This window comes from Globicephala melas, chromosome 17, assembly GCF_963455315.2.
Source record: "Globicephala melas chromosome 17, mGloMel1.2, whole genome shotgun sequence".
Lineage (NCBI taxonomy): Eukaryota > Metazoa > Chordata > Mammalia > Artiodactyla > Delphinidae > Globicephala > Globicephala melas.
The window spans coordinates 64,629,415-64,641,791 of NC_083330.1; the positions used below are offsets into that span (position 1 = coordinate 64,629,415).

At 45.7% G+C, this 12,377-nt stretch overlaps 1 protein-coding gene across 1 annotated transcript in view; it reads left to right on the forward strand.

Moving 5' to 3' along the window:
* Window positions 1-12,377, forward strand: part of FER1L6 (fer-1 like family member 6) — a 177,164-nt gene that overhangs the window by 40,515 nt on the left and 124,272 nt on the right. The window contains exon 2 of the mRNA XM_030875740.2: window positions 8,608-8,690. Within this exon, the coding sequence (XP_030731600.1) occupies window positions 8,615-8,690 (76 nt within the window). The 5' untranslated portion in view covers window positions 8,608-8,614. The remainder of the gene's footprint in view (window positions 1-8,607; window positions 8,691-12,377) is intronic.

Genomic DNA, 12,377 nt, shown 5'->3' on the forward strand with positions numbered 1-12,377 from the left:
TGTGGTCCCATCATTCCGATCTCTGCCTCTGTCTTCACGTGGCCTTCTCTGTGTGTCTTCTTTTCTGTTTCTTGTAAGAACACTTGTCTTTGGGTTTAACACCCACTCACGTAATCCAGCATGATCTCATCTTGAGATCTTTAACTTAATTACATTTGCAAAGACTCTTTTTTGCAAATAAGGGCACATTCACAGTTTCCCAAATGTGTATATTTTGGGCAGCCACTATTCAACCCACTCCAGGCAATGACTTCTGAAGCATCTGATCCACCAAAATGCCTTCTTTTTATTTGTCTCCTTTCTAAACTTGACGTCTTTGAAATAACCTCAGACTACAAGTCCCAATGAAATGCCACAGAGAGCAGGCTGGAGGGCCTGAGAGCACAGGCTCTGAGGGCAGGTGGCCTTGGTTCAAATCCCAGCACTTACCAGCCCCTCTGTGGCTCAGTTTCACCATCTGTACATTGGGCACAGTGATAGTACCTACCTCTGAGGGCTGTTGTGGGACTTAAATAGGATAATACTTGTAAAAGTACCTAGAACTGGCCCCAAGTAAAGTGAAAACATATTCATTACTGCAAATGAGTAGGGGATGGTGAAATAATTAAAAATCCAACTTTGATGGCTGGACGGTGGCTAGAAAGTATCCAGGGCTTTGGCACTGTCTGGAGCTGGAGTTTCTTTGAGCCTTGACCTACCTGTGGCTACCTGACTTGGAATAAGACACCCTGGAGGCCCCTCCTCTCAGGATCTGCTCTGAGCTGCTGTGTTTGCAGATCAGTCTTGGGCTCTGGATTTCAAACAGAGATAGGGAGCTGCTGGGCAGACACAGCAAAAAGGGCATTTTCTGGGAGACACCTGCCCGTCTGGAGGAGACAGCCTCTTGCCCGAGACCCTCTCCATTCTAGAGGGTAGACTTTCTCCTCCCAAAGACCAGTGCTGGACGCTGCACCTCCTACCCTGCTGACCTGCCTTGAGGCCAAGAAGTTAGTTATCGTGAGTATTTCTGGACAAGGTCAGGAGCCTTCACTGGTCAAGGTGAGACCGGTTGCTCTTCTTCTTATTACTGAGCTGGACTCTGTTGCTGTCTAGGCTGCTGGGAACCTTAGAGACCTGGGTCATGATGAGCGAGGTTGCAGAGTGCAAAGAGGCTGGGCTTCAGCAACGGATGCTGTGTGGCTGTAGTCAAGTTTCCAAACCTCTCTGAACTGTGGTACCATCTGGGAAGTGAGGATTGCCCAGTACCTGACTCAGGTTAGGTGCTTGAAAAATTGTGGCTCTGATTGGTATTTGGGAGGTGGTATGGAGTGGAGGTTGGATAGAGTTTTGTCGCAGCTTAGAGCTGTGGGATCTTAGGCAGGTTACTTAACCTCCTAGGCTTTAATTTTCGCATTTGTAAAAGAGATTGAACCTTTCCATCGGATGGTTATTGGGATGATTAGATGAAAAAACGTGTATGCAGGACCTTAAGCCAATGCCTTGCTTATCCTACACGCTTAATGAACAGCAGCTATTGATTGCCCCAGAGCACTTCGAATAATGATACTAAATAATAAAATGGATGACTATAGAGAACAAATTATCCATCCCAGCATGGTCTAGGAGGAAGAGCATTCATCTGGCTGTGAGGAGACCGGGCTCTGTCCCCAGCTTGGCCAACTTGTAGCTGGGTGACTTTGAGCAAGTTGCTTTTGCTTTGAACAGTTGTGAAATTTCTTTCATTTGGCTTTTTTAACTATCTGGAGGAAAGTGATTAGATTATCATATTTAACCCCTTGGAGCATTTTCTGTAATGCACAGGGGTTCTGAAGTACAGCTCTATGGAAGGAAAAAGTCCATTTTTGAATGAACGGGATTCGAGGTGTGTCTGTTATCAGAGTTCCCCCGGCCTGGGTTTGGAGAGGGAGGGCTGTGGGGGTCCATGCTTGCTGAGGTCTTAGCATTTCTGGGGGGTGAACACAGGATAAATGGGCACCCAGAAGTCCCAGCAGTTTCAATAAACAGGTATATGATCTTGATTTGGTTCCTAGTTTCTTTCTGGGCCTCAGTTTCCCTACTGGCCAAACGAGTAGGTTAGTCTTGATGAGTGGTTTTCAAACTTTACAACTTAATATATAAAACAGATAGAAATGGAGCCCCTCAGATTGAAGGGATGGGGGAGTGTTCCCGGTGAATCTGAGGTCCTTGATGTCTCGTCTCAGAAAGAATTTAGTGAGAGACAAAGTGATAGGTAAGAAGTGGAGTGGGCTTCCCTGGCGGCGCAGTGGTTGAGAGTCCGCCTGCCGATGCAGGGGACACGGGTTCGTGCCCCAGTCCGGGAAGATCCCATGTGCCGCAGAGCGGCTGGGCCCGTGAGCCATGGCCGCCGAGCCTGCGCGTCTGGAGCCTGTGCTCCGCAATGGGAGACGCCACAACAGTGAGAGGCCCGCGTACCCCCCCACACACACACACTATATATATATATGTATATATGAACTTTGTCCTTGAGAACACAGCTCATTGGCACTGATTACTTAGCCACAGGGGTTTGCAACCCTGCTGCACTTTAGAATCACCTGGGGAACTTAAAAAACTACTGCAGCTTGGCCCCGGTGCTGACCAATGAACTCAGACTCTCTGGGATGGGATCTGGCCGTAGAGTGGGAGATAGTTTTAGAATGCTCCCTCACGTGAATCTGATGTACAGCCAAAGTTGACCATCATTGTCCTAAGTAAATGGATATGATCAGGAGAGCAGTAATGGGAAGATCACGGGCAGAGAGGAAAACAAGTTTCGGAGTCTTGACAAGGCAAGATGTCACATAGGTTTATATTTTAACAATCTTCTGTCAAAGCCCACATTACGGCTGTTTCTATGTTTGCTGGTTTGCCTTTAATAAATATATGCCAGTCCTAGAAGTAAGATGAGTACACAGATAGCATATACCCAAGAAGGTATTTCCTAGCAGGCAATGGGAAATTTACCCAAGGCTCTCTGGATAACCTCAAAATGGTGATAAAGCTTGATTTTGTTTTGTTTTTTAGGATAGACTTGATTACCTGCAAATCCATTCTTCTGATAAAGGAATTTTATTAAATATAATATATTTTTTAAAGTTTTAAAGAGTTCGTGTATAAAGAAATTCACAAATCAAAGTGGTTGTTTTTTTTACATATAAATTTATTTATCTATCTATTTTGGCTGCGTTGGGTCTTTGTTGCTGCACGCTGGCTTTCTCTAGTTGTGGTGAGCAAGGGCTACTCTTTGTTGCAGTGCACGGGCTTCTCATTGCAGTGGCTTCTCTTGTTGTGGAGCACGCGCTCTAGGTGCGTGGGCTTCAGTAGTTGTGGCGCGTGGGCTTCAGTAGTTGTGGCGCGTGGGCTTCAGTAGTTGTTGCACTTGGGCTTTAGTAGTTGTGGCTCACGGGCTCTAGAGCGCAGGCTCAGTAGTTGTGGTGCACAGGCTTTGTTGCTTTGCGGTATGTGGGATCTTCCCGGACCAGGGCTCGAACCTGTGTCCCCTGCATTGGCAGGTGGATTCTTAACCACTGTGCCACCAGGGAAGCCCCAAAGTGTGTTTTTTTTTTTTTTTTTTTCCACACTGGATGTTATGAGTGGAACTGGAGGGTGAGGTGCAGAGGTGACCTGAGTCTTCTTATCTGGGAAGGAGAGTAGCAGGGGCCGGTACTGGTCACATCCATTGATGCAATTAACTTAGTGTTTGGCCTCTTGGCCTGAGCTGCTTCTCTTCTGCACTGAAGGTAGAAAAGGTGATTCCAGAAGGGGAATCTGGTGACACAAGTGGAAAACCACAAGGTGACCATGGTTGTGAGCGATTTCCTGACCTCGGCTCCCCTGAGCTGTGGACATGATAGTAAAGTTGCTATTTGTAGAGCTTAGAGCAGTTCAGCATGAGGGTTCAATGAGGTGACATACACAATATCCCAGTGAGAAAAGCAGTGTTAACTTTACCACCACTTCCTGCAGAAGAGGAGCCTGGAGCTCCAAGAAGTCCTGTGGCCAGCTGCAGTGACATAGCTAGAAAGTGTCATAGATGAGACCCAAACTCCAGTTGCCGGGCTCCTCTTTCTGTGTGCCAGGCTGGCTGCGAGCCCTGGGCTCAACATGGAGCAACGCCGCCTTGAACCGATGTGCGGAAGCAAGTTAAACACGCGCACTGTTTAATGCTCTCGCTGTTTGGATGTAGATATCGGAGTCCTGGTAGCTTTCGCCCTGAGGAGACCAAGGTGGTATGGGGGTTGCTGTGTGTCTCTTGATTTATCTTGGGGTGGCCCTGGGAGGAGATTCAGTAGACCCTAAACTGGAGAGTTCCATCCTTTCTTTGAAGTGGGGCAGGAGGTTCCCATGCCGGAATCCTCGGCAAACTGGAGAGGGGGGCCGGTACGATGGCAACTGCCTTGAAGACTTACCAGGTAAGTCTTCCTGCTTTACTGGTTGATCCCAAAATATTGGCTGGAAACCCTGACAAACTCTTGTTTGTAAAAGTGGATAATAATAGCATCCTCCTCGTGGTACGTGGTGGGGATCCTAGGAGCTTATGTATGTAACATGGTATTCTTGGCACTTGGTGAGTGTCAAAGCATGTTTAAAACCTTCAGAACTCACTCAGGGGAATATTGTAGCATGTCTTCTTGTCATCAACATTGTAATACTTTATAGCATGTTTTACATTGTATAAGCATTGTTTCCTTTTTTAACATCACCTTGTGGATTTGATAAGAAATATTGTGTCATGTGAGAATGAAACGTGTTCATCTGATTTAAACATGCAGCCCCCAATTCTGGAGCTAACAGGTGGCTTCAAGCAGGGCCCTGAGCTGAGTCTTGTGTCTCCAATTTACCCTGGGCTGTGCAATCTGCCAGTGGCAAGATCTTTCAGGGCTGGCGAGCTGTGCCCTCTCTACTGTGGATGTCACGGGGCTGAGGAGAAGAAATCAATTTTCATCAAGAAACATTTTCACGCTGGGAGTCATGCTGGGAGTGCCCTTGATAACTGACTCAGAGTTTCAGGCAGACAACCTTGTGTGTTTGTGAAACAAACATCAATCCACCCAGAGAGCAGAGCTGGTTGTAAATTCTTTGGGCATTACTGGAAGGTTTCTGGCTTCCTCTGTAGGGGATCTGAGCTGTGTCTAGAGCAGACCTCCTGAGAACTGGTTCTTCTCCCAAATTAATTAAAAATCTCTGAAGGTGGTTCCGGACATTGGTATATTTTAAACTCCTTAGGTGGGTTTAATGGACAGCAGGGTTAGGAGCTCTTGGTTTTGGAGGGGCAGGGGTGCCTGACTCTGAGAGGTGGCGCATCTCTCCCTCCTCCCGTGCCCACGACAGTAGCCTGTGGCATGCCCCATGCCTCAGTCACTGCCCTGTGGGAGGGCTCGGAATGCTGAGGCCATCCGTGATGAACTGTCAGCTTCCTAAAGGAGTGTTAAGTCTCCCTCCGGTAGCTACTGTCATTTACTGGTAGCAACTTCCTGTTTCCAGATGGAAGTTACTCAGTCTTCTCAAGTACTCTGTTGAGCCTGCTTGCCAATTTCCCAGGAACATCAGATTCTGCCTCTGTGAAATGATCACGGCAGGGAGCCCTTGGGGACCACAGTGGCAATTCAGGGTCTGGACGGGACTGGCCTTGGACTCTCTGCATGGTAACTCTCCTTTGAAAACAGGAAAGCAAAAACTATTATTGGAAATTTCCTTTAAGAAATTTCAGAAAAAAAGGGAATTTCCCTTGTGTATTTGAGATTCCTGGGAGACTTAGAAGCGTGTTCTTATCACAGCTTTGCTTTGTCCTAGGTGCTTTGCTTACTTACCTCATTATATTCTTACAACAATCCTGTAAAGTATGTACCGTGTCATTTATCTCCATTGTACTCAGGTGGAAACTGGCTCAGAGAAGTGCTGTGACTTACCCAATCCGACCATGTCTGGGTGGTTCCAGAACCCATTCTTTTTTTTTTTTTTTTTACATCTTTATTGGAGTATAATTGCTTTACAATGGTGTGTTAGTTTCTGCTTTATAACAGAGTGAATCAGTTATACATATACATATGCCCCATATCTCTTCCCTCTTGCGTCTCCCTCCCACCCCTCCAGGCGGTCACAAAGCACCGAGCTGATCTTCCTGTGCTATGCAGCTGCTTCCCACTAGCTATCTACCTTACGTTTGGTAGTGTATATATGTCCATGCCTCTCTCTCGCTTTTTCACAGCTTACCCTTCCCCCTCCCCATATCCTCAAGTCCATTCTCTAGTAGGTCTGTGTCTTTATTCCTATCTTACCCCTAGGTTCTTCATGATATATTTTTTTTTCTTAAATTCCATATATATGTGTTAGCATACGGTATTTGTCTTTCTCTTTCTGACTTACTTCACTTTGTATGACAGACTCTAGGTCTATCCGCCTCATTACAAATAGCTCAGTTTCGTTTCTTTTTATGGCTGAGTAATATTCCATTGTATATATGTGCCACATCTTCTTCATCCATTCATCCGGTGATGGACACTTAGATTGTTTCCATCTCCTGGCTATTGTAAATAGAGCTGCAATGAACATTTTGGTACATGACTCTTTTTGAATTATGGTTTTCTCAGGGTATATGCCCAGTAGTGGGATTGCTGGGTCATATGGTAGTTCTATTTGTAGTTTTTTAAGGAACCTCCATACCGTTCTCCACAGTGGCTGTATCAATTTACATTTCCCCCAACAGTGCAAGTGGGTTCCCTTTTCTCCACACCCTCTCCAGCATTTATTGTTTCTAGATTTTTTGATGAAGGCCGTTCTGACTGGTGTGAGATGATATCTCATTGTAGTTTTGATTTGCATTTCTCTGTTGATTAATGATGTTGAGCGTTCTTTCACGTGTTTGTTGGCAGTCTGTATATCTTCTCTGGAGAAATGTCTATTTAGGTCTTCTTCCCATTTTTGGATTGGGTTGTTTGTTTTTTTGTTATTGAGCTGCATGAGCTGCTTATAAATTCAGAACCCATTCTTTCCATCATTCTACTGTATTTCAGGATCTCAAAGGACCCCCGGAGTCCCCTAGGCCAGTGCCCCCTGCTTTTGATGTTTGTCCTCTCTACATCTTTTACCAGTGGTCCTTAGGTCTCTGCTTGCACATCTCCAGGAACTGGGAACTCACTTCCACCCAGTGCAGTGCATTCCACTGTTCAGGCAGCACCAATGAGGAAGGCTCCTTAATTCCTCATCTGGATCAAGGCAGGACATGAAAAGAATAAATAAACAAATAAGGAAATAAATAAATAAGTGAATGGAGGGGACATATGTCTCCTAGTAGCTTCCTCTCATTAGTTCTAACCTTATCCCTTCAAATAATAACAAGAATAGCTAACATTTATTGAGCAACTAGTATGTTCCAGGTACTGGGCTAAATGCTTTACATTTGTTATCTCATTTACACATGAGGACCCTGGAGTTTTGAGAGGTTAAGTGACCTGTTCAAGGTCGCAGAGATGGTGCTGGGATTAGCACCCAGGCAGTCTGGCTGTGGAGACCCTGATCTTGGCCACTGCAGTTCACGCACTCTTGAGTCCTAAATATGTAAGAAAATGGAAAACTTCAGTTGTTCTGCCACTGTCCTCACATTGCTCAGGACTGCAGGATTCTCGCTGAGAGGGTCCGAGCCTTTGCTGCTCTCGCCTCCCTTCTCCTCCATTCCATCCCTATTCCTCTTCTTCCCGTCTCCAAAGGCCACACCATCAGCCTGCCCGACTCAAAGCCAGAACTTTTTCTGACCTTCCATCCTTCCGCGCAGCTCCAGAAATGGATTCTCTCAGCAGGCTGGCAGAGGGTCGGGATGCTCCTGGTGTCAGTTAGAAACAACAGACTGGGCCCCTTTCCAGGGCTGAGGAGGAGGCCCCCAAACAGCTTCCTGCTCATGGCTAATAATAATAATAATAATAGCTAACATTCTGGGCATATACTACATGTCAGCTGAGCTGTGCACTTGTGGAGTGACCTTAGTAAATCCCAGAGCCTCTTGACCTTAGAAATGGTCTGGAGCTCAGCTGTGGAGAGGGTGTTCATTCTGCTCAGGTGACCCTGTGGTTAGAGCCTGGGCTCTAAAATCAGACAGGCCTGGTTCCAGGGGTAGCTCTGACACTTAAGAGCTGTGTGACCTTGGAAACTTTACTTACCCTCTCTGGGCCTTGGCCCCTCATCTGTAAGATGGATAGGAGAGGGTTTCTGTGATGATTAAATGATATCATTTGTTTTGAATGCCTGGCACAGCTGAGTAAAGAGAAATGGAGAAGAAAACAGCTAGTGTTATTAGTATTTGTATTATGCCTAATTTAAGTGTGGTTCTAGGTGGACCTCAGGATTTCTGTTTAGGAGGGGGTTTTGTGGTTTCTGTAAGAGTCTGGAGAGCATGTTGGGTCATCCTGATACTTGTCTTTTGATGCCCATCCTGGGTGGTTTAGGAGGATGGTCAGGTTCCAGAAGAAGAACCCAGTGTGTGTGTGTGTGTGTGTGTGTGTGTGTGTGTGTGTGTGCGCGCGCGCGCGTGCGTGTGCGTGTATTTTCTCTTAACATGTCTGAATGAGTCAAAGTTATTATCACTGTATTTTATAATTTTTCTTTTTTTTTCAGAAAGGAGATGTTTGGGCTGAAGCTGAAGAAGAAGAAGAAGAAAGCAGAGAAGGGGTTAATCCTAGCCAACCAGGGTGCCCAAGGTGAGTCTTTTGAGGGGTGGGGAGGGACCACCACCCTGGGGCCTGCAGGTCTCCAGGGTTGACCCCACCTTGGCTGAGAATGGGATTCATTCTCCGAGGAGTGAGGTGGGAACTGTGCTGCCTTCTGGGTCTTCAGACCCTACCAACCCCAAGTGCAGGCCCAAAGTGATCCCCCCCTGCGCCACTGGTCATCTGGTCCCTTGGCCAAACAAGGATGGGTGGACACCTGCTGGACCCCGGAAGGATTCCCCCCAAGGAGGCAGTGACAGGGTTCAAGCTCCCATTTCTGTTCTGATTTGCTCTGTGGCCCAGGATAAGTCACTCAGCAGCTCCAAGTCCCAGCTTCTCCCTTTGTTAAGTGGGCATGACATGGGCTACTGAGCTGACCGCGCGATCATGGGGAGAAGCAAGTGAGATTTTGAAAATCAGAGGGAGGGTAGCAGCTGCTCTGGGGGAGGCTTTACATATACTGTCTCATTTAACCCCTCCGTCATCCTACCAGAAGGTGTGGCTATCCGAGTTTCACAAATGAGGTTACAGAGATTCAGAGAGAGTAAGTAAAGTGTGGAAAAGACCAGCTGCAGAATTGCAGGGCTCCGTGAAAAATGAAAATGCAAAGCCATTGTTAAGAACTTATTAAGAATATCTGGATGGTGACTGCAGAGCATTAGGCCAAGGGCAATGAGTTCCTTCTGATCACAGGACCCTACAGGGCTGCACAGACCCATGAAGCCAGCCTTGAGGGTGGGAGGTGCAGAGCCAGGAAGCAATGGCACTGGGATATATTGATAAATCCAGGCTCTCAGACTTTCTGCGCTTAGAATGGGCGATTCCTTCTCCAGAAGAGCAAAGCTCCAAGTTATAGTGTGACCTGTGCCAGTGGAGGCCAGGCCCCATATCAGGGAGACACTCATGTGTATTGAATCAAATATGATCAACTGATTCCAATGGACAGGTCTGGGGTGGTGTCTGGAAACTTACGTTGGGTGGTCGTGACAGCAACTGGTTCAAGGCTAGCTTTCTGGACCATTTCTAAACCAAAATGGTACAGTGAGTCTGCTTTATTTTCACCCCTCTCGTCTCCTTGGAGGGGTGCGTCCTTCACCCTTCACCGCGTACCCTGCAGGTGCCCTGCAACCTGTCCTCCACCCAGCTTCACTCCTCACCCTCGGGGAAAACCTAACCTTACGATGGGAAAATACAGAGACTCATTCATATTAAAGTGTTGATAGTAACGATCAAGTCATTCTTGGGTGGGACAGGAGAGGCATTACATTTTAGGTGGAGACAAGGCTTAAAGCTTAATAGAAGTACTTGTCTATTCACTCAAGTTGAAGGTATCAGGGATTGGGTAGAAAAGACTCTGGGGTCTTTCCTGGTGTCCTTGAAATTATGACCCTGCAGTAGGTCCTGGAGATACAAGGTTGAATAAGACACAGTTCCTTCCTTCAAGGACCTTATGAAAAATAATATCTATGACACATTGAAAAAGCCCCTCCTGCTTTTTACTTTACATACATCATTCATGACTCTGAAATGTAGTTTCCTTTGTCCTTGTTTTATAAGAGGTTCAGAGAGGATAAGTGTTTGCTAAAAGTCACACAACCAATAGGTGCAGAAGCAGGCTCCTGAGGCGAGGTCAGTCTTACACCAGAGCCCAGGCTTTCCTACCCCATAGGTCAGCCTCCAGTGAGGAGCCCTTACTGACTGCGCAGCAGGGAAGGAACAAGCTGGTGGAGATTTAGGGCAGCCGACCATAGGCGTTTCAGAGGAGCTGGCTCCCCAGGGCTCTTTTTTTTTTTTTTTAACATCTTTATTGGAGTATAATTGCTTTACAATGGTGTGCTAGTTTCTGCTTTATAACAAAGTGAATCAGTTATACATATACATATGCCCCATATCTCTTCCCTCTTGCGTCTCCCTCCCTCCCACCCTCCCTATCCCACCCCTCTAGGTGGTCACAAAGCACCGAGCTGATCTCCCTGTGCTATGCGGCTGCTTCCCACTAGCTATCTATCTTATGTTTGGTAGTGTATATATGTCCATGCCACTCTCTCACTTTGTCACAGTTTACCCTTCCCCCTCCCCATATCCTCAAGTCCATTCTCTAGTAGGTCTGTGTCTTTATTCCTGTCTTACCCCTAGGTTCTTCATGACATTTTTTTTTCTTAAATTCCATATATATGTGTTAGCATACGGTATTTGTCTTTCTCTTTCTGACTTATTTCACTCTGTATGACAGACTCTAGGTCTATCCACCTCATTACAAATAGCTCAGTTTCGTTTCTTTTTATGGCTGAGTAATATTCCATTGTATATATGTGCCACATCTTCTTTATCCATTCATCCAATGATGGACACGTAGGTTGTTTCCATCTCCTGGCTATTGTAAATAGAGCTGCAATGAACATTTTGGTACATGACTCTTTTTGAATTATGGTTTTCTCAGGATATATGCCCAGTAGTGGGATTGCTGGGTCATATGGTAGTTCTATTTGTAGTTTTTTAAGGAACCTCCATACTGTTCTCCATAGTGGCTGTACCAATTCACATTCCCACCAGCAGTGCAAGAGTGTTCCCTTTTCCCCACACCCTCTCCAGCATTTATTGTTTCTAGATTTTTTGATGATGGCCATTCTGACTGGTGTGAGATGATCTCATTGTAGTTTTGATTTGCATTTCTCTATTGATTAATGATGTTGAGCATTCTTTCATGTGTTTGCTGGCAGTCTGTATAACTTCTTTGGAGAAATGTCTATTTAGGTCTTCTTCCCATTTTTGGATTGGGTTGTTTGTTTTTTTGTTATTGAGCTGCATGAGCTGCTTGTAAATTTTGGAGATTAATCCTTTGTCAGTTGCTTCATTTGCAAATGTTTTCTCCCATTCTGAGGGTTGTCTTTTGGTCTTGTTTGTGGTTTCCTTTGCTGTGCAAAAGCTTTGAAGTTTCATTAGGTCCCATTTGTTTATTTTTGTTTTTATTTCCATTTCTCTGGGAGGTGGGTCAAAAAGGATCTTGCTGTGATTTATGTCATAGAGTGTTCTGTCTATGTTTTCCTCTAAGAGTTTGATAGTTTCTGGCCTTACCTTTAGGTCTTTAATCCATTTTGAGCTTATTTTTGTGTATGGTGTTAGGGAGTGATCTAACCTCATACTTTTACATGTACCTGTCCAGTTTTCCCAGCACCACTGTTGAAGAGGCTGTCCTTTCTCCACTGTACATTCCTGCCTCCTTTATCAAAGATAAGGTGACCATATGTGCGTGGGTTTATCTCTGGGCTTTCTATCCTGTTTCAATGATCTATATATCTGTTTTGTATCAGTACCATACTGTCTTGATTACTGTAGCTTTGTAGTATAGTCTGAAGTCAGGGAGTCTGATTCCTCCAGCTCCGTTTTTCGTTCTCAAGATTGCTTTGGCTATTCGGGGTCTTTTGTGTTTCCATACAAACTGTGAAATGTTTTGTTCTAGTTCTGTGAAAATTGCCAGTGGTAGTTTGATAGGGAGTGCATTGAATCTGTAGATTGCTTTGGGTAATAGAGTCATTTTCACAATGTTGAATTAGAGTCTTCAGCCCACAGAGCAAACAGGGCGGAGAGGAGTCAGGGCCCTCCTAAAAGTAAATAGCATCCATCCTACTGTCCAGGGGCTGACCCCGTGGGAGACAGCGAAAACAAAGTCTACAGAAC